The sequence below is a fragment of the Pelobates fuscus genome, chromosome 2 (assembly GCF_036172605.1).
Source record: "Pelobates fuscus isolate aPelFus1 chromosome 2, aPelFus1.pri, whole genome shotgun sequence".
In the NCBI taxonomy this organism is placed as follows: Eukaryota; Metazoa; Chordata; class Amphibia; order Anura; family Pelobatidae; genus Pelobates; species Pelobates fuscus.
Genome location: NC_086318.1, coordinates 426,368,996 through 426,396,897, shown reverse-complemented (window position 1 = coordinate 426,396,897; position 27,902 = coordinate 426,368,996). Strand labels below are relative to the sequence as shown.

The 27,902-nt window shown below is 43.0% G+C and overlaps 1 protein-coding gene across 1 annotated transcript in view; it reads right to left on the bottom strand.

The window, feature by feature from the left end:
* DNAH14 (dynein axonemal heavy chain 14) overlaps window positions 1–27,902 on the bottom strand; it is a 295,079-nt gene that overhangs the window by 6,362 nt on the left and 260,815 nt on the right. Inside the window, exons 75-88 of the mRNA XM_063441946.1 lie at window positions 26,853–26,906; window positions 25,978–26,181; window positions 21,752–21,837; window positions 20,941–21,097; window positions 20,325–20,535; window positions 19,679–19,781; window positions 18,782–19,009; window positions 17,957–18,154; window positions 17,085–17,284; window positions 15,188–15,363; window positions 14,258–14,454; window positions 10,775–10,887; window positions 10,021–10,163; window positions 8,328–8,473 (exon numbers count right to left, since the gene is read on the bottom strand). Coding sequence (XP_063298016.1) covers window positions 8,328–8,473; window positions 10,021–10,163; window positions 10,775–10,887; window positions 14,258–14,454; window positions 15,188–15,363; window positions 17,085–17,284; window positions 17,957–18,154; window positions 18,782–19,009; window positions 19,679–19,781; window positions 20,325–20,535; window positions 20,941–21,097; window positions 21,752–21,837; window positions 25,978–26,181; window positions 26,853–26,906 — 2,216 coding nt within the window. The remainder of the gene's footprint in view (window positions 1–8,327; window positions 8,474–10,020; window positions 10,164–10,774; window positions 10,888–14,257; window positions 14,455–15,187; window positions 15,364–17,084; window positions 17,285–17,956; window positions 18,155–18,781; window positions 19,010–19,678; window positions 19,782–20,324; window positions 20,536–20,940; window positions 21,098–21,751; window positions 21,838–25,977; window positions 26,182–26,852; window positions 26,907–27,902) is intronic.

Here is a 27,902-nt window from a genome sequence, read left to right as displayed (position 1 = left end):
ATAAGCTTGCTGATTTAGCAGCAGGCCTTAACGACATTATTCAGGAAAAATGTGAAACTGTAGAAAGATTTCATGCTAGACTTTTCCAAGTGTTCACTGACCTAGGGTTTGAGCTCAGTAATAAGATACATGCTCAGATGCTTTCCGGTGCCTTTGTCCAAGGCATCAAGGACTCTATACGTAAGGGTATTATTGCTGCCCGCCCAGAGTATAGAGTGGTTCCCCTTGATAAGCTGCTCCTAGTTGCCAGAGGCTTAGAAGCTGCACAGGTTCCGAGGAGACCCCATCCCACTCCCCTTATGGTATCACGTCCCCCCATCCCCAAAGGCACTAAGCCTGCAGATGGAATCTGCTTCAACTGTGGAGAAAAAGGCCATTTTAGGAGTGACTGTCCTGCACCCCTTAAACCCCAAAGATCTAACAGGCCCAAATCTACCACTAAGGCCCCGGCACCTCCTTCACCTGATTCAGCCCAAGAAGACTAGGATATTGGCAAGCCTGTATCATTAACCCCTGTTATGGCAGTATCTGCAGGGGAACAGGGGGGGCCATTAGCCACTGTAACTTTACCCATTGAAGGCCACCCCACCACATTCCTTGTTGATACAGGTGCAGCCCGAAGTGTTCTGCGAGAACAAGACCTGCCTGATTCTTCCTTTTTGTCCAATATTGATGTCTCCTGTGTGGGAGTGGATGTCCTTCCGAGACAAAGCCCATTAACTACTCCTTTGCGGGTTGGCAGCTGCCCTAGTCTGCTTGCCCGTTTTGTGGTGTCATCCACATGTCCCATTAACCTGTTAGGTGCTGATGTACTTTCCCGCCTACAGGCATCAATCACTTTCACACCAAATAGCCAAGTGGCATTATCTTCAGCCCTCTCTGACTCAAGATACCTCAGCCTTGTGTTCCTTACCCCTGATGCTTCATTTAGAGACTCCACAGGGCTATGCAGAAGGCATGAGAGACAATTTCCCCGAATCTCTAATGAACAGTGTCCCCAAGACTTTGTGGTCCTCAGGCCCAGAGGACATAGGCCATCTTAAAGTCCCACCAGTGATGGTCAAGCTTATCCCAGGGGCAAAGCTACCAAGAAAGTCCCAATACCCATTGAAACCTGCCCAGGCGGCAGCCATTTCCAAACAAGTCCAGGCATTACTCGAAAAAGGGGCTCTTGTTAAATGTGAATCTCCATGTAATACTCCTTTATTTCCTGTGAAAAAGAAGACACCCAAGGGTGAACCAGAGAAATACCGAATGGTCCAGGACCTCAGAGCAGTAAATGAGGCAACAGTCCTGGACACCCCAATTGTGCCAAATCCGCACACACTCCTCTCTGGCGTTCCACCTTCTGCCAAATACTTCACAGTGATTGACCTAGCCAATGCATTCTTCAGTGTTCCGCTGGAACAAAGCTGTCAATACCTGTTTGCCATCACACATGAAAAACAACAATATACATGGACTGTTATGCCCCAAGGGGCACAGAATTCCCCAAGCCAGTTTGCAAAAGCAATGAGTATCATCCTTGACCCCTGGCAGTCTGACCATCCAGAGGTTGTCCTACTCCAATATGTAGATGACTTGCTCCTTTGTGGAGATGATGTTCCCACAATAGAAAAATGCTCTCTGGATCTCCTCTGTTATCTTGCAGATCAAGGATGTAAAGCGTCTCTCATCAAACTTCAATTTTGCCAGCCTACTGTGATCTTCCTAGGCCACTGCCTGTCACATGGCACCAGACACCTCACACGTGACCGTGTCAGAGCAGTGTTGGCCATTCCACCTCCAAAGAGCACAAAATCCCTACATGCTTTTCTAGGCCTCATCTCATACTGCAGAGCCTGGATCCCTGAGGCCTCTCTGCTCATGCAACCCTTGTATGACGCTCTCAAATCAGACCCCTTCTGCCTGTCACCAGAGGCACTTGGCAACTTCTATACTCTTCAGCGAGCAATTGCCTCTGCCCCTGCTCTTGGCCTACCAAATTATGACAAGCCTTTCAAATTGTTTGTGTCTGAAAGACAAGGCCATGCTACAGGCGTCCTCACTCAACCACATGGTCCTGGCGGACGTCAGAGGCCTATTGGATTCTTCTCCTGTCAACTGGATATCGCAGCCAGAGGCACCCCTTCCTGCCTTCGTGCTGTCTTCGCAGCTCAAGAACTTATTGACTGTACTGGGGACCTAATTCTTGGTCACCCTCTTACTGTTTTGGCACCTCATGACATTCCGGCAATAATCAACCAAGTCCAAATCAAACATGTCACAGCTGCCAGACACCTTCGACTCCAGTGTCGTCTTCTACTGCCTGACAACGTCACCCTCCAAAGATGCCAAGTTCTAAACCCGTCCACTCTTCTGCCACTCCCTGAGGGGGCTACCTATTATGGATTCATCATGGATGAAGGATATGTCCTACTCCTTACACACACCCTGGCGAAACTGCTACCCAACTTGCCTCCCTGTGACGGGCCTGAATATGCTTTTTGCACCATGTGGTACAAGCCAACCATCAACCCTGAACCTCGCTATGAAGATGAACTTTTTCACTTGGTTGAGATAACACTCACCTTACAGGACTTTTACTATGATACTGAAGGTAACAGCATGACTTTAGTCCAACTGCCACATGAACTTAAACATCTGTACCATCATTGGGACACAGCTATTCCACACGTCCCTGTAACCAAGTCAAAGACTAAGTCATGGGGTGATCTTGGGCCCATGGCAAAACTATGGACCACCATGGATGATTCACAACTTCAAGAAATAGGCGTTGCCAAGTATCCATCAACTGAACGTGAACATATAAGAGCATGGCCACGTTACTTTCTGGAAGAAGAATTTGAAGACCTGGTCATACAGCATGACTATGACCCAGAAACCCCCCATGACTGCTTTGAACAGATGAAAGTGGAAACCACACATCTACCAACTGTGCATGAGGATCCACTAACAGACCCTGACATCACCCTGTTTGTGGACGGCTCCAGATATGCTGATGAAGAAGGAAAATATCATACAGGATATGCCGTCACCACAACAGATGAAATTATTGAGTCATCATCACTACCATCAACAAAGTCTGCACAAGAAGCTGAATTACAAGCTCTAACTTCAGCATGCAAGATTTCTGAAGGAAAGCGCGCCAATATCTACACAGACTCAAGATATGCACTGGGCGTGACTCAAGACTTCGGAGTGATTTGGGAAACAAGAGGATTTCTTACTACTGCCGGTACACCAGTCAAGCACAGTTTTGCGATCAAGGAGCTGATGGATGCCCTCCTAATTCCAGAAGAAGTGGCTGTTTTGAAGATAAAAGCACATGGGAAGTTGGACTCAGATGAAGCAAAGGGCAACCATCTAGCTGATCAAGCTGCAAAGCAAGCTGCAAGAGGACCACAGGAAGTGGAAAGAAGAGTGTCTGGAAATGAAGAAATTCCAAGAAAAGAAGAAACTCCAAGGAATGAAGAAATTCCAAGAAAAGAAGAAATTCCAAGAAATGAAGAAACTCCAATATTCACTCTGCAGACTCTTCCAACCGACCTAAAGATCTTACGAGAACAACAGGCTACAGTAGCCCCTGAGGAAATACAGAAATGAAAGAAGAAGGGAGCAGTCCTAAAAGATGGAGTATATTACAACAACCTCAGATTCTGTCTCCCTAAGAGTTTGTACCCAGCAGTTGTTCAATGGGCACATGGCCCTGCACACTTATCAAAAGATCTGATGAATGCTCTTGTACAAAAGTACTACGAAGCTCCTGGAATTACCACGCTAACCAATAACTACTGTAAAGCTTGTGTCATCTGTGCCAAATGTAATCCTGGGAAAACAGCTAAAGTCCCCTCGAAGCACCTGGCTAAGCCCATGTATCCATTCCAAAGAATCCAGATAGATCATATCCAGATGCCAAAGAGCGGTAATTACGAATATGCACTAGTGATAGTGGACATGTTCTCAGGCTGGCCAGAAGCCTACCCAGTGATTAACATTACCGCCAAAACAACAGCACGACGTCTACTTACAGAAATTGTGTGTAGATTCGGATTGCCAGAAGTCATTGAAAGTGACCAAGGTCCGGCCTTCACAGCATCAGTCACCAAAGAAATTTGGACTGCTCTAGGAGTAACTCTTGCTTTTCACACCCCTTACCACCCACAGAGTAGTGGTAAGGTGGAGCGTATGAATGGTACCTTGAAAACTAGAATGCTAAAAATGTCACAAGAGACAAAAATGCCCTGGCCAGAAAGCTTGTCAATAGCCCTGTTCAGCGTCAGACATACACCCAGGGGAAAGCCCTCATTGTCCCTTATGAGATTCTATTTGGTACTGCACCCAGGCTAGGTTGCTATTTTCCCCAACAACTACAGCTTCAGACTGATGTTTTAGTAGATTATGTGACTGAACTTGCAAGTGCCTTAAACAAAATCCATGCCCAAGTTTTCTCTTCAATTCCAGATCCTGATTCTGACACAGGCAACCACAGTCTGCTACCCGGTGATTGGGTCCTAGTCAAGAAATTTTTGCGAAAACACACTCTGGAACCAAGATTTGAGGGACCATTCCAAGTTCTCCTGATCACCGCTACCTCTGTCAAGCTGGCTGGTAGGCCACATTGGATTCACGCCTCTCACTGCAAAAAGACACCTGCTCCAGAAGAAGCTGATTCCGCACAACCATGTACTTCTGGTACCTAATCTCCTTGATTGGTCTCCTTAAAGCACAGCAGGTGGCCATCACTAAAGATGCTAGTGGGTACACCTTCTGGTATAATTCATCATGTACCCGTGTGGCCACCTTTACCTTTGATTACTGTGATATTGTAGATTGCCCATTTCCTAAATCACAGTTTCAAGCCATTTATAAAGATATACCACAAGCAAAAGACCCCTACATTTGTGTAGTTGACGAACAATGGGGGCACAATTGTAACCATTGGGGGGCGGCGGGATGGAATACCGGGCCTGCCTGGGGTTACAAACCAAAAAGTGCTTTATCAAAAGTAGATGATCATGGTAGATCCCTCCTCCAAAGAATGACTTTAAGAAAGCCTGGAGGAAGTACACCTATGAAATTAATGTTAAATATTGAACATCCTGGCCCAGAGGATGCTGGTCAATATGTAATGGGAATGTACTGGAGAAGGGGTTCCTATAACAAACTAGGACATTTCTACCTCAATGATATGTGTCACTCTCCAGAGTGGCAAGGAGCTGTACATATGGTCCCAAATCCGCTGAAACCACATATCCAGTCCTTTAAGGACATGATGGCCATTGCTAACCCTACCTTTGAAGACACCATGGCCGCTGAAACTGGATTTAATGACATTAATTTGTGGTTAGAGTGGATGAGATATAATGCCAACAAGCATAATAGAACCGCATGTTATGTATGTGGTGGTGCCCGACCTCACCTTGGCACCGTTCCCCTAATCCTCCCTTTAGAAATAGAAGAGTGTTTCTTGAGTCTTTTTGCCTACCGCTATGATTTTAATAGATCCCTCTGCGAAGCATGGACAGCAGAGTACCCTATCCTAGTAGGAAGTGTTAAACCCCCCGATGGAATTACAATCTATAAAGGTAATTACACTTGTTACACCATGTATGATGGGATCGGTAAATTTATGGGTAACTTTTCCAAAGGTTATTGTGCTACCTACAGAACTGTTCCTGTGCACCTGTTACAACACCATACTAGGTCACTAGGAGATATTTACTGGTTGTGTGGGGATTTACAATTAAGGTCTAGACTGGAGTCTGAGTGGTGGGGAGAGTGTACCTTAGTCAAAGTCATCATGCCCATCCACATTATTTCTGATAATCACCCTGACACTCATAATCCAGCACACACATCAGCCAGAGTCAAACGTGAAACCCCAGTAAAAGGCAGTTTTGACCCACATGTTTACATAGATGCCATTGGGGTACCTAGGGGGGTACCTAATGAATTTAAAGCTAGAGATGAAGTTGCAGTGGGGTTTGAATCACTCTTCACTATAGTCACTGCCAATAAGAACCTTAACTGGATAAATTATATCTATTACAACCAACAGCGCTTTGTTAATTATACCAGGGATGCCCTCCAGGGTTTAGCCGAACAATTACAAGCCACATCCCAAATGACCTTCCAAAACAGACTGGCCTTAGACATGATTTTGGCTGAGAAGGGGGGTATGTAAAATACTACCCGACACCATGACTTGTTGCACTTACATTCCAAAAAACACAGGCCCTAATGGTAAGGTCACTTTGGCCATAGAAAAGTTAAATAAACTCTCAGAAGAGTTGAAAAAGAATTCTGGGGTGACAGATCCCTGGGAAAAATGGTTTGGTTGGATGACTGGTTGGCAAAAAGCTTTAGTTCATATTGGTATGGCTCTACTAATTTTTCTTTTTGTTCTCGTTTGTTGTGTCCTCCCATGCCTCAGAAAATTCCTACAGAAGACTGTAGACCAAACGACATCAACCTTTACTCATCTGGAAATTGGTGATCAAGATCTCACATCGCCCTGCATTCCGCTACAAACACTTCCCTATGACGACGAAGTGCAGAAATTCTAGGGAGGGACAGCTAAGGGACAGCTTCCGTCTGTATGGGTTAGTCTACCGTGTGGAGAAGTGGTGGACAAGCCACCGTGGGATACCCATGGGAGTGAAGCGTTTGAGAGCCGTACTGACGGATGAGTTGCAGCCTACTAGGGTCAGATTAGGGATAGACTTGCACTTTGCACTAACACCAAAGTAGCGGACATGGGGTTTTATGTGTCTTTGGGCTAACAAATCTTCTGATATTAACAAATAAAGTTTATCTTCTTTTAGCAATTAACACTCTATAGGGGGGACTGTTGTAGAATTATTAGACCCCTTATAACCTATAACCATTAATAGGCCCCTTATAAACTATATAATCCTTACTGGGCCCCTTTACTACTATATTCTCATATTCAGCTCTCAGGCCTCATAGTTTAAACTTTACAAGATTCCTTTGTTCATAGAAACAGCATGTCAGCAGAAAATGCTAGAATCTTCTGATTAAATGAAACTCTGTAGCAGATAGCCTTGATAGAATGTATAATTGCTAAAGAAGCCTCGAGATGCTAACCTTGAAAAGACTAAGGTACCAGTCACTCCTTATGGAAAGCTGCCAAGCCCCCTCCCATCGAGAAAGCTCCCTCGTGCTAGCAAAGATGGCGCTGAAACCTGGAGGAGCTCATCATGACGTTAGTTATGACATAAGACGTAACACCCAACAGGGAGGGCATTTGACTGACCACTTTACACCTTTAGCCAATTGACAATGTTTTCTTACTTTTTATCTTGATTTTACAATGATGTAATTTTGCCTTTAAAAGAGCTTGCAAGCCTGCTTTCTACCAGATGCCATTAAATTTTCTGAAGTTATTTTAACCTGAACTGCATGTGTCAGTGTGAATTACTTCTGCGTATACGCAATTTAATCATCTCAGATTTGGACAGGAACAGATAGTCATTCAAACATATTTGTTTGCTTAAAAGAATCCTTTATCAAAACAAGGAAACTGTTTCAATAAATGTGTTGAGGTAACATTCCCTTCCAACTAAGTAGTAATAAAGTAGCAGTTAGGAGTGAGCTGTAGAATGAAATAGGGGTTTCGTCCGCAGGACAGTAGTGTAAATGTAGTAAAGTAGGTCTTATTCAGATCATGCATTCAGCAGGTATCAAACAATATACTATATCCATATCCAAGATTCACTAGTGTCACAAATGAACTCGGGGTTCTTTATGTAAATCCTTATTGATGGTAAGCTATAAAATAAGCTATATCTATCCTGCATAGAGTCTTGCTAATGAGTAAAACTCACTAGCATTTCTATATGTAGAGGAACCCTAGCTGGCTAGTATAGTCTGTCAAGGGAAAGTACACTGCTAGATAACTAACAGCCACTCCAAACTAACCGCTACCTGAACCTTAACATGATGCGATAAATTAAAAGTAGCCTTAGTGCTCTATAGAAATTAAGCCCAAATTAGAACACCAAACAACCAAGTGAGATACAGCATAAAACCGCCCATGGAGCACCTAGGCTACTTTCATTATATCGCAATTATCCAAGCACCTAATAAAGGAATTTTCCAAATATATTGGCATAGGTTATGTGATGGTATTGTCTTTTAGATTATTTCTATTTTTAAATCAATTATTCCCCCAATGAATTCAGATTAATTCATGTTGTTATTTTGGGATTTTCACTTCAAAGTTATATGCTCTATTTTTAAAGGGCCATCCAACTACTTTGGTTCCTCTCCTGTGGAACATATTTTGTAACCTTATGACTTACGCTGAAAGCTGTACCGATTACATTTTGCCTTCTATTTCCTTCTGTAGTGTCACTCGCTGCAGGAAGGACACGATGTTTAAAAGTGAGAGAATCCACCGAGAGTCCTTTCATCCGTGCAAAGTTCTGCAAAACTGCCGTCAGGAACCCTGAACAGACAGAGAAATAATATCATGGGTCACGGACACAGCTGTCTGAACCTATAGTTTCTGGTCATTTTAGTTTATATTGGTTGCTGACAGGTGTACAGGGTTTATACCAAGGGTGCCCAAAAGGTAGATCCCTGATCAATCTTCTGAAAAACAAAACAAATCTCACAAACTGAGATTCTGCAGCCAATCATTTATTTGCCTCAGGGTAGATTTAGTGTGCAAGCCAGCATAAATAAGCAAGGCTATAAATCAACGAGAGATTGACTCCTGCTGGAAATTGGTAAACATGAATATAAGCAACATTTTGACAGCTGCCGGTAACTTTCTCACAGATATACTCTGTGCAAAACCTTAATATAAAGACATCCAAGGGCATGTGGACACACATTGTGATCAATGCACATCATATGATTAATTACAGCTCAGCGACACACTGATTCATCAATAATACTAAATTAAAAATAAAGACGTAAAATGTATATTTTGGTTGAAAATTCATGTGGTTTATTTAATATGCCCCATTGAGGCACTGAAATAGTAACATTTATGCATCAGTGTGCCATTGACTTGTAATGAATCGAGATGTTTTCTTTGAATTGTGATTGACTATATTGTGTTTTCACATGTCTTTGTTTGTCTATAGTATTACTGTATAACTGTTTATGTTGTTTAACCCCTTAAGGACACATGACATGTGTGACATGTCATGATTCCCTTTTATTCCAGAAGTTTGGTCCTTAAGGGGTTAAACAAAAAAGACGCTGACTGCTGTTGAAACTGGATGTATTATCATACAGTGCATTCAGAAAGTATTCAGGTCAGTGGCGTACACACAATCCATGGGCCCCTGTGCGAAACTGATCAATAGGACCCCCCCCGACACACACCCCGACAGACATACACACACACCCATACATACAGACACACACACATACATACATACAGACACATACAGTCTATATGTATGTATGTATGTGTGTGTGTGTGCGTGCGTGCGTGCGTGCATCTCTGTATGTATGGGTGTGTGTCTTTGTATGTATGTGTCTCTGTATCTATGTGTCTGTATGATACAGACATACATACAGAGACACACACATAAACACAGAGACACACACATATACATACATACAGATAGACACACACACACAAAATGTTTAAGTCACCCTCCTGTTTCCCACCTTTTGCAGGAGGGTGACTTTCCCTGGGGTCCAGTGGTGGCTCAGGCGGGTGGGAGTCAGAGTTCCCACTCTAACTCCTTCCTCCCACGCGGCTCTGTCTGATAGCTGGGAGGAGTGACCGGGGCAGTCACTTCCTCCCAGCTCTGTCTGACATCATCACAGGGGGCCCGGTCGTGCTGTTAAAGCTTTCTGAATGTACAGTAGCTAACAAATTCCTCATAATGAATTAAATATGTATTGGGGAGATAAGGAGGTGTATTTAGTGATGAGATACACAGGATACAATGTAGGTTGAGGACAGGTTGATGAGTTAGTTTAATTTTTGCTAATTTGGAAGCAGTCATTCTGTATCTGCCTCTTTATTACCTTGAGGGAAAAAGAATGCCGAAAGCCAGTAACTGTTTGGCTGTTCCCGGAGAGCCGCCGTTATTTCAGGAATCAATGCCGTTTTTAAGGAGCTGGGTCTGTGATACTGAAATACCTTCTGGAAACCCAGCACCTGGCCAAACCTGTACAAAAGAGTCAGATGTTAATGTTTACACACATCCCAACAACTCCCAATTTAATAAACAAAACAATATTGTCATTTATTAAACACCAGACCGAATGGCAACATTTTAGAAAAAATTACAGATTTTGAAAACTTCTACAACTCAACTATAATCACAACTTGGCTGTTTTGGGCTAAAGTTTGCATTTTGTGTTTCAGTTTGCTACAGTTTGATGTTTAGTGAAAAGTTTTTGTGAAACACATTAATAGAGTAGTTTTTTTTAACAATAAAAAAAAACATAAACTCACCACATGTGCAATTCCTGAGGAATGTACTATACACACCGCATCTCAATAAAGTGGTTAGAGAAGGTCCTGGCTACTGTCCATTTTGAACAGTTAAACCCCAAAGTTGGGAAGACAGCACCCTTTAGCCTAGGCAAACTCCTTCAGGGCTTCAATGAAGAGGTCTCGGACAGGATGAGGCTTTCAGCCCATCGATAGCTTCCCATTCATAAAACTGTGTACGTATCTTTTTCCCACAGTTTTATGAATGGAAAGATGAGAGCCATCATTCCACTGTGGTGGACCTTACATTATAGACATGAAACATCTCAGTGTGTTCTTTACCTTTCCTGTATGCATTTCATGACATGCTTGGCCCACGTTGAAAAAAAGTCAAGTCGTTGAACAAGATCATCAACCCAAGATCCCAGCAATTTGCAGGATTCATAGGAACATTGCTGCAAGAAATTGTATGTTTTAGTCATCAACCATGAGCGATCTTGAAAAATGCCCCAGAGCCTACACGTTTTAAGGGGTTTATACTCTAAATGGAATTGACCTGAACTGCAAATTGTATGAATTGATAAACTACAATTCTTCTCATTTTGGCTATTAAATTCTCCACACAGGATGCTCTAGTGAGTAACTCCTGAGAGGTTTTATAGACCAGTCTAGTACTAATATCGCCAGATTGACACCGTGTTACAGTTACTCGCCATGTGACATTATTTAAAAACAAAAAAATCTTAAACCAAGATACAATTTACTGTACTTAAAGATTGGTCAACGTATAGGGTAGGAAAATGTATTCCTGCAAACAGCCAACTGTATCACAAACAGGGCCGGACTGGCCCACCGGGATACTGGGAAATTTCCCGGTGGGCCGTCGGCACCTGGGGCCGGGGAGACATGTGGATGTCCTGCGGCCGCATGGAGAGCTTGGATGGCGGCCGCAGGGGAAGCTCTCCTTGCGGCCGCAGGGGAAGCTCTTCTTGCGGCCGCAGGGGAAGCTCTTCTGGCGGCCGCTGGGGGAGCAGGCTGTTCTGTCTCTGCTCCCCCTCCCTCGCGCGCTAGAAAGAGACCGGCGCCGGAATATGACGTCATATTCCGGCCCCGGTCTCATTAAGCTGCGCGCAAGGGAGGGGGAGCAGAGACAGAACAGCCTGCTCCCCCAGCGGCCGCCAGAAGAGCTTCCCCTGCGGCCGCAAGAAGAGCTTCAGGAAGGCTGGCTGGGCTGGAAGGTGAGCACAGGAGGGGAGGGGGTGGGGGGGGGGAAGTAACAAAGGTCACAGGAAGGGGAGGGTGGGGGGTAACAAAGAGCACAGGAGGGGAGGGGGGGTAACAAAGAGCACGGGAGGGGAGGGGGGGTAACAAAGAGCACAGGAGGGGAGGGGGGGTAACAAAGGGCACATGAGGGGGGGTAACAAAGGGCACAGGAGGGGAGGGGGGTAACAAATGGCACAGGAGGGGAGGGGGTGGGGGGGAAGTAACAACGGTCACAGGAAGGGGAGGGTGGGGGGTAACAAAGAGCACAGGAGGGGAGGGGTGGGGGTGGGGGGTAACAAAGAGCACAGGAGGGGGGTGGGGGGTAACAAAGAGCACAGGAGGGGAGGGGGGGTAACAAAGAGCACAGGAGGGGAGGGGGGGTAACAAAGGGCACATGAGGGGAGGGGGGGTAACAAAGGGCACAGGAGGGGAGGGGGGGGTAACAAATGGCACAGGAGGGGAGGGGGGTAACAAATGGCACAGGAGGGGAGGGGGTAACAAATGGCACAGGAGGGGAGGGGGCTAAGAGGTCACAGGAAGGGGAGGGTGGGGGGTAACAAAGGGCACAGGAGGGGAGGGGGGGTAACAAAGGGCACAGGAGGGGAGGGGAGGGGAGGGGGGGTAACAAAGGGCACAGGAGGGGAGGGGGCTAAGAGGTCACAGGAAGGGGAGGGTGGGGGGTAACAAAGGGCACAGGAGGGGAGGGGGGGTAACAAAGGGCACAGGAGGGGAGGGGGCTAAGAGGTCACAGGAAGGGGAGGGGGGGTAACAAATGGCACAGGAGGGGAGGGGGCTAAGAGGTCACAGGAAGGGGAGGGGGGTAACAAAGGGCACAGGAGGGGAGGGGGCTAAGAGGTCACAGGAAGAGGAGGGGGGTAACAAAGGGCACAGGAGGGGAGGGGGGGTAACAAAGGGCACAGGAGGAGAGGGGGCTAAGAGGTCACAGGAAGGGGAGAGGGGCCAAAAGATGAGCACAAAAGGGGCTGAAGAGGGTACAAGTCGGAAGGGGGGCTAAAGAGGGCACGGGATGGGGCTAAAGAGGGCACAGGAAGGGAGGTGGCTAAAGAGGGCACAGGAAGGGAGGGTGCTACATAAGGGCACAGGAGGGGAAGGGGCTAAAAAGCACACAGGGGGCAAAAGAGGGCACAGAAGGGGAGGGGCACCTATCAGTCTGCCCACCCACCCACACAGGTAGCAACAAGTATGTATGTAAGTGGGAGTGTGTCTGTCTGTGTCATGCTGTGTGTGTGTGTGTGTCATGCTGTGTCTGTGTCTGTGTCATGCTGTGTGTGTGCCTGTCTGTGTCACGCTGTGTGTGTTTCTGTGTCATGCTGTGTGTGTGTGTGTGTGTGTCATGCTGTGTGTGTGTCTGTGTCATGCTGTGTGTGTGTCTGTGTCATGCTGTGTGTGTGTGTCTCTGTGTCACTGTGTGTCTGTATCATGGTGTGTGTGTGTGTCTGTCTGTGTCATGGTGTGTGTATGTCTGTCATGGTGTGTGTGTGTCAGTCGTAGTGTCTGTGTGTGTTTGTAAAAATAGTGTTTTACTCACTTTTTTTTTTCCAACGTCATGCTGGTCTCTGCCTCTATGACTGAGATCATCAAGCTTGATGATCTCAGCCAATCCGCACTGACACAGGAAGCGCCTCTAGTGACCGTCTGAGTGTCTGTCACTAGAGGTGTCACTAGGAAGCAATGTAAACACTGCCTTTTCTCTGAAAAGTCAGTGTTTACATTCAAAAGCCTGCAGGGACAGGCTATAGACACCAGAACCACTACATTAAGCTGTGTGTGTGTGCGCCTGCTAGTGAGTTTGCTTGCTTGCATGTGTGTGTGTGTCTGCTAGTGAGTGAGCTTGTATTTTTATGTCAATGAGCTTATGTATATTAGTGAAATTGTTTGTCTATGAGGCTGTGTATCAATGAGCTTGTGTGTGTCAGTGAGATTGTCTGTGTCTGCATGGGAGTATGCTTACTGTATAATTAAATGTTTTACTCTGAAAGGACCAATATATTATATTAGAAAAAGCTATATATATATATATATATATATATATATATATATATATATATATATATATATATATATATATATATAATTACTCAATCATCTGGGGTGGCAAGACATAGCCTTACATATTACATGCTCCAATATATATGGTGCAATGACTTATGGGGCTGGCATAGATTTTTTTTTCCCAGGGCTGCTTTGTATCCCCAGTCCGGCCCTGATCACAAATTCCCACCCCAACCCTCGAGACACGCCACCAGTCTAGAAGCTGTACACGCCACCAGTCCTTGAGGCAAGCCACAAGTCCTGGAGCTGTACATGCCACCAGTCTTCGAGGCAACCCACCAGTCCAGGAGCTGTGCATTTCTAGTTCCGTTACAATCTAGGTACTGACAAAACCTGGACCTTTGATGCGCCATAAGGAATTATTAACCACTGATCTTTAATATCATTGTAGATTATTCAAAAATAGGTCTCATTGTTATTTACTAATATGAGAATTATGCATCCAGACTGTTTGAGAGGAGGAAGTAGTTCTATGTCTGGTATACTTGCCTGCCAGAGAGGGGGCACCTTAAGGTTCATGAGGGAGTTATAGACATCCTCGAGCGCCTTGTTGAGGATAATCTCTCCTCTAATAGCTTGTTTCAAACTGTGCAGCGATGTGTGTATAACTGATAATAAATGGTTAAAGCGATCGATTTCCTGGTGCAGGACTGTCAGTAATGCAGAGTTAATCAATGGGTCGTAACCTGTAAACAGAGTAAATTAATAATGCTGCCCATGAGAATGATAAATGGTGAGCTCTGACCAGTGCTCGTACTTTCTTCTCCAGCTATTCTACTGATAACAAAACATTGGCAACAATTTAATAGCACTAAATCCATTATACAAGTAACTCTGAGGAATGCCAAATGTGTGACTCCAGTTCACTCCCAATGTAATGTTTGTAACTACAGGAAGTTGCTTTAGCGGATCATCTACCTGTAACTGTCAATATTAACTTGAGTACACAATGGAGTAGTCACCAGAAATCTAAAGAACTAAATAATAGGAGCAGTGGTTTCCATGGTGATTGCTGCACATTTACACCTGTCCCATAAAATCACTAATAAGTCTCACCTCCTTGTTTCTTTATGGAGGTGATTCGAACCATGGTAAGCATGGAAATGTGCATCTTGGATACATTTTGCTCTCTTTGTGCAAAACAATGTTGTCATGGTAATAAAGCAACACAGTTTTAATATCTGGTGTCTGAAAATGACAGAAATTGGCACCTAAATACACCATGAGGGTTTAAAAACCACTCCCTGTAGGGATAAACATAACACAATCTTAGCAGCTTTGCTAGAATGACACCCAGGGAGGTGTTACAGGAGTCATTTATAAAATTGTAAATTGGGGAAAAACAGCCGCATGCTACAGATCTAAACAGTTCAGCAAGCTGGAATGATTAATTTGTCTACCCGTCTAGAAGAGCCTGACCTTGGGTGGATTTGACGACTGATTCCCATGCAGGCAGTGCAAACAAGGCACTAAGAGTGACCCCATCGACATTCACGGCCGGGTCCTGCTTGGTTTTGGTTTCGACCGTCTGCGGTAACACTTTAAGGATGTCAGCAATGATCTCCAGGACTATCTTATCCTTGTTTTCTTCACCTCTGGAAAATATTTAAATGATTTAGGTTAAAATACAATATCGCACAGTGAAAATCCCAAACTGCATTGCTCTAGCTATGTGAATATGCATTGAAATATTAATTATTGCAGTCTGTGGGCTCTAATTGTATGAAATACACATAGATATATGCAATGCTGTATAACGCCATAATATACAGGGGTCAAGAGGTCATCCACGGAAGCTGTAGGAAAGATGATTTCACCAATAAAGATGTGGAATTCTTTACCTAGCGACGCGCTCTTATTAAATTCAGTAGATAATCAAAGTCTGGATGCCTTATTATTGTTAATATGGACATTATTTACAAGCTATTGATACAAGAAGAAATCTGATCACTTCAATAAAGAGGGATTATTTTGTTATTTTTTTTGTACAAATGGGAATCACTTCAAATATTTTATTTTTTTAAACTCCTTTGGATTAACTGCAGCAACACCTGTGAAAGTCTGAAATACGATGGACATGATTTTATAAGCCAGTATCACAGTCTGCAGAGTCTATATCACACAGTTCAGAGTACACAGTCCCTAGCACACAGTCCATAGCACATAGTCCCTATCAGCCCTAGTACATAGTCTCTAGAAGTCCTAGCACACAGTGCCCAGCACACAGTCCCTAGCAGCCCTAGTACACAGCCATAGCACAGTCCCTATCAGCCCTAATACACAGTCTTAGCACACTGTCCCTGGCAGTCCTAGCACACAGTCCTAGCACACAGTCCCTAGCAGCCCTAGTACACAGCCATAGCACACAGTCCCTATCAGCCCTAATACACAGTCTTAGCACACTGTCCCTAGCAGTCCTAGCACACAGTCCCTAGCAGCCCTAGTACACAGCCATAGCACACAGTCCCTATCAGCCCTAATACACAGTCTTAGCACACTGTCCCTAGCAGCCCTAGTACATAGTCCTAGCACACAGCCATAGCACACAGTCCCTATCAGCCCTAATACACAGTCTTAGCACACTGTCCCTAGCAGCCCTAGTACATAGTCCTGGCACACAGTCCTAGCACACAGTCCCTATCAGCCCTAATACACAGTCTTAGCACACTGTCCCTAGCAGCCCTAGTACATAGTCCTGGCACACAGTCCTAGCACACAGTCCCTATCAGCCCTAATACACAGTCTTAGCACACTGTCCCTAGCAGTCCTAGCACACAGTCCCTAGCAGCCCAAGTACAGTCTCTAGAATCCCTAGCACACAGTCCAGAGTACAATATCCCTAGCAGCCCTAGTACACAGTCCATAGCACATAATCCCTAGCAGCCCAAGTACACAGTCCCTAGCAGCCCTAGTACACAGTCCCTATCAGCCCTAATACACAGTCTTAGCACACTGTCCCTAGCAGCCCTAGCACACAGGCCCTAGCAGTCCTAGCACACAGCCCTAGCACACTGTCCTAACACACTGTCCCTAGCAGCTCTAGTACACAGTCCTAGCACACAGTGCCTAGCAGCCCAAGTACACAGTCCCTAGCACACAGTTCCTAGCAGCCCAAGTAAAGTCTCTAGAATCCCTAGCACACAGTCCAGAGTACAATATCCCTAGCAGCCCAAGTAAACAGTCCCTAGCACACAGTTCCTAGCAGCCCAAGTAAAGTCTCTAGAATCCCTAGCACACAGTCCAGAGTACAATATCCCTAGCAGCCCAAGTAAACAGTCCCTAGCAGCCCAAGTACACAGTCCTAGCACACAGGTACCTGTCTGCTGCGTGCTCCACACTGATCCTAGACTGCATACTGACTATGGTGTCCAGGAAGATCTGGGCCTGAGATTCTAGATGGGTTCTCTCAGCAGTGGGATGCATCCCAAATATCTCGGGCGAGTCTGTGTCTGGGAGCGAGGACAGGTAATCTCTGTAGTCTTGGAGAGTCGCACTGTCCGACAATGACCGATAAACCTGAAAACAAATTATAATAAGGACCTATATACATTGCATTGTGTGTTTTGTATACACACTACTGTGCAAACATTTTAAGCAGGTGTCAAAAATGCTGTAAAGTAAGAATTATTTTATAAATAAATCTATTAATAGTTTATTTTTATCAACTAACAAAATGGAAAGTGAGTGAACAGATTATAATGTATATCAAATTAACATTTGGTGTGACCAAGCTTTGCCTTCAAAACAGCAGAAATTGTTCTATGTACACAGGGAACACACAGTTTAAACGGAACTTGGCAGGTAGGTTGTACCAAACATCTTGAAGAACTAACCACCATTCTGTGGATTTAGGAAGCCTCAGTTGCTATTGTCCCAGGCAGACTTGATGTTACATTAAGGGCTTACTTACAGGACTCCTTGTTCTTCTGAGTTCCATTTAGAGAGAGTATAGCATTCCCCAAACCTCTCAGTCTGCACTAGGACCTACCACTTACCTAAGAGGAAACATCAAAGAGAGATCTTTTCCACCAAGTGCACGGGTCTACCGCCAGCCAGCTGGGCCTACCAGGACTAGCAAGATTACCATGGCTATACAGACAGTACTACAGGGATAAGTACCCCCGAGGCTCAGGGCCCAGTCTGGTTTAATACCTTGCAGTGACTTACTATGAACTAGGCGGCTCTTACATTATCAGAGGAGAAGGAGTGGTTTTCTTGCAATACTGCTGGATTATAGAAATTGTCCAAGATGCTAAGGAGACAGCGTCGGTCCCAGGAGTCAGTGACGCGACCTCCGTACACAACTTCCCCTGTCAGATAATGAACAGCCTGCCACGGGATCTCATTCTGTCCCTGCATGAACATTGCAAGCATCTGTATGGAGACCTAGGAATCAAAAACACTCTACATTTACAATGTTCACATTAAATGCGCCATTCACGGGCAGAAGGCAACAATGCACAATGACAAAAACAATAGACAGGCATAATGGGAATATCCTGATATGGGGTCAGATTATCCCTCCAGGTCCACATAATTTAGCATCAAATGATGCAAGTCACCTATTTCGATTAAAGCACCACTTCCTGTTTTCTGTTTGCCTGGCTATACTTGCACAGTCTGTTTATCATTGGAGTGAAATAGCATTCTGTGTTTTTTTACATTTGTTAAATCTTAGTTTGCTGAATAAAATCAAATACCAGTTATGTGCCCACAAAGCACCGGTGAATGTGTTGCCTTGGTGGACTGTAAACAATCTATTTTGGGTAAAATTATCCCTTTATTATACATTCTTTGTCTCTTGTGCTTCAACTTACTGTCAATATACTGTCAACACATGTTTAAAAATAAGCTATTTTTAAATAAAATTAGATTTCCAATTTGCCACTAAATCATAACTGACGACAAAGAACCCAAAATCTGTGGTTGAAATGTTTTCCCAGGAGCTGGAGAGTCAGGTCTGATCTTGAATAATCTCGTTTTGTTAACATCAGTAACATTGGCCATGCAAACCTCAAGGTCAGAGGCGGTGAACTGGTACGGGATATTCCAGCCAAGGGAGCCATACTTTCTTCTTTCATTTATGACGGCATTGAAGAAACACAGGCTGAAGAGTAATTTTTTCCATGATTGTCCATCTGCCCCCTTCTCAAATACGTCCTCTGTTACCACCCCAGAGCCACTGGCATCAAAGGTCTGTAACAACTTTCCTTTAAGACCTTGCGGAGGTTCAACCGCCATCTGCCAGAAAAAACAAATAAATCATAAATGGAGGCAAGGATAACCGAGGAATAAATTATACACATTTTATATTCATAACATCCTATTCATGTTATAAGACCTATAATAATTCCCATTGACATATAATCTATTTTAAATTATTCACATATAATCTAGTTTAAGTTATTATTACCGAGGCCCTTTTGTCGCTCTTTCTACTGTAATAGACAGAAACGGCACCGCATGGTGGCCTATGGAGGCTAACAGAGCACAACTTCAGAACTTTAGCTCTCTGATACAGGAAGCAGAAGGGAATAAACTAAAGCAGCCAGTATTTACAGGTAGCGTAAGTGCACGTAGATTAGCATGATCAGATGGGCAGACTAGATGGGACGAACGGTTCTTATCTGCCTTCACATTCGATGTTACTTGAAACAATCATTGTAATGTAGTCTGGTAAAAAAACACCTAGAACTCTGTATAGACATAGCACTCGGTGGCTACCATGCTAAAGCATCAATCAAGGACTTTGGTTACAAAGAATCCTCAGATCCTTTGGTGATTTCAATCCCGATATATATAATTACAAGGATTGCAGCCTATGACATGAGTTAAAGCAGGCACTACTTTGACAAACAGAATTTTATTGAAGAAAAACAATGCACTTTCCCAGAGTGATTTACATCTTACCTTAAAGCTTTTCTGTAAAATAGAAACGGGAAAAGCTGTGTCGGGCTTTGAGCTTAACCACAGTCTGAATTGTGAATCAGTGTAATTGTTTTGATGTGACAATCTAAAATAAAATTGAGAGTATTATTGTTTGTTACTAAACAAAAACTCTACCACTGCTTTAACCTGCTATCAATGGATCCATCCCCTGTTCAGTGTTTCTTCCCCACCGTATCCTGTCCTTCTCTCTATGCTCCTCGATACCCTTCTCAGCTCCCTACCTTGTCCCACTCCCAATACACCCTATTCTCATGTCTATCTCCATCTCCACCCACCCATTTCTTCCGAGCCCCTGTCCTATTCACTTTGCTATTTCCCAGAACAGCCCTGTTCTCTTATTACACAGCATTGGTCACTGGTGCAGAAGACTGTGTCCGGTATATTCACAGTCTTGCCAGTGCCAAGCCAAAATGGCTAGATCCTGCTACTAACGTGTTGGTGCCACAGTACATTCCGATACCTTTAGGATTTGGTAATTTTGTTATGTTTTAGTTTGATTTTCTAGCAGTGAATAAGACACTGTACAGAAGATTTCTGTAAAGTCATGCCCTACTCTACCCAGTCATCTTAATAACATGTATTTTTCGGCTTTTCATTGCAGACTTACTTGGCTACGATTTCCTGCAGTTTTGGCATGAAGGAAGCCGCCAGGTGACAGTTTTGAAGGAAAACCCATCGGCCTTTCAGATGCTGTGCTTTGCTGATCAATTCCTCAGCTTTGACTCCTTGACCACGACCCAGAGATATAATGTCCAAATGCATGGTGCTACCCCGAGTTTCCATGGCAAGTCGTTCCAACTGTCCAACTGGATCGGTACCTATAAACGATACACACAGAAAACTTTATTGATTATTTATCCAGTAGCACATTGCATCTGAAGGGAAAACAATAGGATATTTCGTTCATACAGGGAGTAAGAAGACGGCCATTTTGAAATTGCATTAAAAATGCCAAAATCACAGAGACCATGTGATGTCAACAGCCAATCCAGTCTGTGATTTGCAGGCAAGCATTCCATTGTGTAACACAAGGAAACTGTTCTTTGAATAAAGCTCTGTGTCCAAACCTTATATGGAAAGCTTATTTGACTTATTTCATGAAAATACTGCAGATTTTAAAATGATCAATGCATGCTATATAAACAGTTTAAAGGCCATTTAATGGCGCGTATAATATTTTTAAAGATGGAGGTACTTTAAACGACGCAGTAATTATCGCTTACCTGGAGAAAGAATAAATATAAGTGGCTCGGTTGCTGTAGACTTTTCATACACTTGCTTTAGATTCATTCGGCCACTTTGAAGATATTGAAGGCCCATGTTCTCAACAATAAAATCCTGTATGGCACTTATAAAACATTCAGGCCGAAGGACCTTGATCTGCATTTGAAAATATATATACCGTATATTATTAATTATTAGCTATGACTTAAATACTAAGTCTGTGGACTATTTGTGAAATATGATGGATCGAAAGGTTGTGTTTTTCCAAGACTCTTTACTGAGGTGAAGAGTCCTATTTAGAATTAAAACTAAACCTATTATTATAATGTCTATTGGAACGCTGTGAGTTATGTGGATTTGCCTAAACCTCTAAACCAATCTACGATCTAGATTTTGCTGTCCGTTTTAGTCCCATTTAATTGTATTATTTGCTAAAAAGGTGCATTAAAATACAGGATAAAGAGATATGCTGAGCAGAACTGTTGCTATATCAGACATGATTTACTTATCACTCTCTATATTATGACTCCAGTTGTTGCAAGTCTCCATTGGTGGATTTATATCTGTTTGTGGATTAACTAATGGTTTGGAAATATTGGAAACTGATTCATAGCTGTGCTATCTTAAAGGGACAGCTCTGATTAGTCACTATGTGCTCCCCTCAACACACAGAGACACATTGATAAAACTTAATTTACACTTTCACATGGAAGGGCTAGGACAACACTCTCTGACAGGTGTAGTGGTTATGTTGTTTAGAAATAAATATGCTATTTGATCATATAGAAAATACCCAAGAATTTCTCTTACCATAATAAGTTTCTGGAATGATGACAGTTTTTCCCATTGAAATATTTCCAGATTAGCTGGAGTTTCCTCTATTGGCAGTGTTATATCTACACAATGAAACGCAAGACAGCATTAAAATTTGATATTTTTTTTTGTGTGGCTTAACACACCTTTACATGAATGTACACAAACATTGACGTTGTTATGCAAAGAGAGAGAGAGAGACTGTCCTTATAGGGAAACCTGATAGAGGGATGTTGGTATCAAAAGAAATATAGAACAGGTATAGTTTCTTGTCCCAAAAGGTATAACAAGATCATACTTTAATAGGGTAAATAGACGCCAGTTCTGAGTGATAGTAGGTACTGGTTAACTCTTGGCTGGCAGCCAGACTTACTAGCATGAGACAGAACAGGGCGTGTGGGTAAGGGGGTTGGTGCTATGTTAGTATATATACTAAAATCACATAATACCAAACACATATAGAGATAGCACATAGAGAGTAGACAAATAAGTAATAAAAACCACCCTGTCCTTGCCCATAGGCTGGTCCAAAATGTTGGTCAGTGGCAGTAGGAAGGGGAGGGCGAGTAAGGAGTAGGGGGAGAGGGGGAGAGGGTGAGCGAAGCTAGGTAAAGCAGAAAATGCAGTGCCTAGGAGAGCAAACTTTAATCTCGTGTACTAATAGTGATTGACCACTAGGGGTCGCTCCAGAGTAAGTATCTGGCAAGCCCGCCGGATTGACCCAAAAATATATTCAATGTGGATATATATATCAGTAACGGCTCAAACCAGTATCTGACAGACACAAGTGGGGTGTAACGAGTCTGTCACTATGGTATTGAGCCTTATACTGACTTGATATCCAGTACTCGGTTAGTTACCACTAGGGGTCGCTCCAGAGTAAGTGTCAAATCTGGTAAGCTTGCCTGGTTGACACAATAGTATCAAATGTAGATGAATATACAAGTAACGGCTTAAACCAGTGTCGGACAGACCCAAGTAGAACGTAACGAGTTTGTCACCGTGGTATTAAGCCTTATACGGACTTGACATCCAACACGGGGAGTGAAATCATTCCGTGGTGTGAGCTTTTAATCATGATTTAGGTACCCTGTTAATCCTATGCGGCATCTGATAATGCTTGTGATTTAACAGGATATTAACAGCGGTTCTATTCACGGGTTTGCTTCGTTGACACAATAGTGTCCAATGTTGGTGTGTATACAGGTATAGGCATAGACTAGTATCCGACAGATTGCGGTAAAGTATAACGGGTCTGTCGCTACGGTACTCAGCCTGATGCTGTCCTGATATCCAACATGGAAAATGAAGCAAGACCGTGGTGTGAACTCTTACAAGTTGTTTGAGTTCAATGTTGGTCCTGTGTGACAACCAACTATGCTTACAATTTTTCAAGATCCTAGCAATAGTTAGATTAACAGGTCTGGTTCACATACTAGACAGTCTATACTTAGAAAAACCTGAAAAAGGAATAGTGCCTTCATGGGCACTGGTTATAGTAAAGAGAGTGCCAGGGAGACGGCACGATAGTTAGTAGATAAAAAGAGTTATGTACACTGTGAGATAGTTTGCATGAGTATATACCCAAATCGGTATATAGTTTGCTTTCCGATTGAATAATATCAAAGTGTCATTTTAAACTCTACCACTGGAGGGAGACAGTTCCCCCTGACGAGCCGCTAAACACGGCGAAACGCGCGTCGGGTTTACACCGACATTATCTTCAGACCGTTACCTGCTTTCCGTCACCCTCGAGAAATGATTTCACTCCTCTAGATACCTTACGATCGGTCCCCAGAACCCGTCACATTGTAATCGGGCTCTATTACCCTATGGCAGCATATACAGCTGAATTGACCGATCTTGCTAAGAAGAGGACACTGTTTATACATTAACCTTGGGGACCTGACACTTTGATATTATTCAATCGGAAAGCAAACTATATACCGATTTGGGTATATACTCATGCAAACTATCTCACAGTGTACATAACTCTTTTTATCTACTAACTATCGTGCCGTCTCCCTGGCACTCTCTTTACTATAACCAGTGCCCATGAAGGCACTATTCCTTTTTCGGGTTTTTCTAAGTATAGACTGTCTAGTATGTGAACCAGACCTGTTAATCTAACTATTGCTAGGATCTTGAAAAATTGTAAGCATAGTTGGTTGTCACACAGGACCAACATTGAACTCAAACAACTTGTAAGAGTTCACACCACGGTCTTGCTTCATTTTCCATGTTGGATATCAGGACAGCATCAGGCTGAGTACCGTAGCGACAGACCCGTTATACTTTACCGCAATCTGTCGGATACTAGTCTATGCCTATACCTGTATACACACCAACATTGGACACTATTGTGTCAACGAAGCAAACCCGTGAATAGAACCGCTGTTAATATCCTGTTAAATCACAAGCATTATCAGATGCCGCATAGGATTAACAGGGTACCTAAATCATGATTAAAAGCTCACACCACGGAATGATTTCACTCCCCGTGTTGGATGTCAAGTCCGTATAAGGCTTAATACCACGGTGACAAACTCGTTACGTTCTACTTGGGTCTGTCCGACACTGGTTTAAGCCGTTACTTGTATATTCATCTACATTTGATACTATTGTGTCAACCAGGCAAGCTTACCAGATTTGACACTTACTCTGGAGCGACCCCTAGTGGTAACTAACCGAGTACTGGATATCAAGTCAGTATAAGGCTCAATACCATAGTGACAGACTCGTTACACCCCACTTGTGTCTGTCAGATACTGGTTTGAGCCGTTACTGATATATATATCCACATTGAATATATTTTTGGGTCAATCCGGCGGGCTTGCCAGATACTTACTCTGGAGCGACCCCTAGTGGTCAATCACTATTAGTACACGAGATTAAAGTTTGCTCTCCTAGGCACTGCATTTTCTGCTTTACCTAGCTTCGCTCACCCTCTCCCCCTCTCCCCCTACTCCTTACTCGCCCTCCCCTTCCTACTGCCACTGACCAACATTTTGGACCAGCCTATGGGCAAGGACAGGGTGGTTTTTATTACTTATTTGTCTACTCTCTATGTGCTATCTCTATATGTGTTTGGTATTATGTGATTTTAGTATATATACTAACATAGCACCAACCCCCTTACCCACACGCCCTGTTCTGTCTTATGCTAGTAAGTCTGGCTGCCAGCCAAGAGTTAACCAGTACCTACTATCACTCAGAACTGGCGTCTATTTACCCTATTAAAGTATGATCTTGTTATACCTTTTGGGACAAGAAACTATACCTGTTCTATATTTCTTTTGATACCAACATCCCTCTATCAGGTTTCCCTATAAGGACAGTCTCTCTCTCTCTCTTTGCACTTTATACTTTGAGGGTTACCCCCTCCCTGTCCGGTCACATTTGACAACGTTATGGGCCAACCCATCTCTCTATTGACGTTGTTATGTTTAACAATGGTGATTTTCACTTATAAATCTACTTGTTGCCCTCCATATGTGAAATTATTTTTTCCAGCACAAACCTTAAAATCACTCATTCCTAGGGCAGAGGATACCAATCGTCATGTTTTAGCAGGAGCCCCGAGGAATACTACACACTGTAGGGTTGTACATGGAATGCACTCTCAGCAGCATGTAGTAAAGTCATACGTTTCATCAGTGAAACCAACAAATGATGGTATGAATCGTTCCAGGAATTCCATTTCTTATTGTACAAGAAACACGTGAGCAAGTGTTACACGGACCAAGTTTGTGTCCAGTAATTTATTAACATCCAATGGTCTACCACAGCACCCCGATAAATGTGTCCCACTAGCCAAATACAAAGTCTGCTTTAAGGGGAACTTTGCCCTGGCAAACTGATTTAATGCACTTAATTTGGATATGATAAAAGAATATTATTTCAATCTTCTTACACTCAACGTCTACTAGACTGCAAGCTCACAAGGGCAGGGCCCTTTTTTCTTTTGTAGATATGTGTACATTATATGAACTTCTATGCAACTTGACTGTAACCCAGCTATTTTATACAGAAACTGTTGGCACCAAATAAAAATAAATATTAATAAGAGGAAGAACCAATAATAGAATGAACAATACAATTAACGTTTAATATGGAAATGTAAAAATGATATATAAAGGATGTAAAGGACTGGGGATATTTTATTATGGAATTTATTAGTACTACATGGTAGAATATGATTGTGTTCAGTTAGTAATGATTACCTGGCTGGAGGGTGTATGGATTCCTTAGATACTGATACAGATCGTCAGCTTTGAAGAATTCCTTCCACTGTTGGGTGTTAGAAGCAATAGTGTGGCACAGGGATGAGAAGGATTTCATGTTGGCAGTTAAGTACTGGCACTGTTTCCATGTGGACTCCGAGAGACACTTAGGGGAGCAATGTACGTGAGACTCGCCACCTACTTCTACAGATAGACAAATACATAATTCATACATATCTCTCTATATTCAATAATTCTTCCTAGATTATTATATCCAATCTCATTCAATCCAAATAATGAGGCAATGTGCCATAACACTTAAACAATTCAAAGTAAAGAACCTAGATTTTCTTGTTTATTTCTGCTGCGATATGTGGATCATTTAGCAGGTTTGCATTTTCCTAATTGTGATTAGTATGACGGGTGACACATTGTGTATTGTGGTAAAATGAAAATTAAGGCCAAATAGCGGATACGAAAAGGTTTCACAATTCAACTCCAGTTCTAACTTAATTATTTCAGTCTGTTTGATTGTCAGTTCCCCGGCAGTCACTGTTTAGTGAATTAACCTCATTGTGTTGAAAATCCATCATAAAAAAATTCAGGTCGAGATGAAATGATGATGAAGTTGATTAGGAATGCAGTAAGATACCTTGCCAGCTGATTCAAATGGAAATTACTAAACTGTAAATTCAAACCTGATTGACATGTGGCCAAAGTTTACACAACAAATCTCATTCATTCTGACAATAGGTTTTAGTATAATTGTTTCTAATTCTCCATCTTGCTATAATCAATAATTAACAATGCCAATCATTCATTAGCTATGGTTAAGTTACCCCTTGGAAATGTGTCAAATAACACTTTAAATATACCTTCGGTTTGTGCATTGCTGTCAGTAGTGGGTGCTTGGCCTGGAACTTGCCGGTCTGAAAATGAAATATTGAGCATTAGTTATAGCATTGGGGATGCCTGTTGTACTCCGAGGGTTAGTGTGTTGCACCAGAGTAACAGAGTTCTAAACAGGTGAATTTATTTGTAGGTTAAAAATTAGGGATTGTGCCAAAAGAACAACTCTACAACTGCCTGTCAAGACTCCACCTTAAGCCTCACTACTACCGCTACATTGTCACCTGTCAGTCAAAATTCTGCTGTCCTTCAAGTCTGGAACGGGTCCCACAAGAAATAATAAACTATACTACCAAAATAACACGTAAACATATCTTAAAATATTAGAGCTATGTCATAAGTAGCATTGTAATGGTTAGGCATTCTAGCATTCTGTGTCTGCATCTACAATCCCGAGTCTGGTCAAACTATCAATAATAAAAAGCTGGTCAAATAGTTTCATAGTTACATATCTGAAAAGAGATATATGTCCATCAAGTTCAGCCTTTCTCACATCTGTTTTTGTTGTTGTTCCAAAAGAAGGCAAAAAATCAGTTTGAAGCACTTCCAATTTTGCAACAAACTAGGAAACAATTCCTTCTTAACCCCCAAATGGCAGTCCGATACCACCTTTGATCAAGAAGCTGTTACTCCACCAATTAAACATTATATCCCTGAATATCATGTTTTTGCAAGTATTTATCCAGTTGCTGTTTAAACATCTGTATAGACTCTGATAAAACTACCTCTTCAGGCAGGCCACATCCTTATTGTTCTTACTGTAAAATCTGGACTAAATCTTCTTTCTTCCAGTCTAAATGTGCAATCTCGTGTCCCATGTATAGTCCTGTTTTTAACAGATTTCCGGACAATGGTTTGTGTGTCTCTGAATATATTTCTATAATGCTCTCATATTCCCACTGAGGCGTTGTTTTACCAAACTAAAGAGATTTACATTTGTTAACCTTTCCATAATATAATACTGGAGGCACGAGGTGTCATAATATGTCTCTCTTATTCTATCAGAGGTCTAGTCT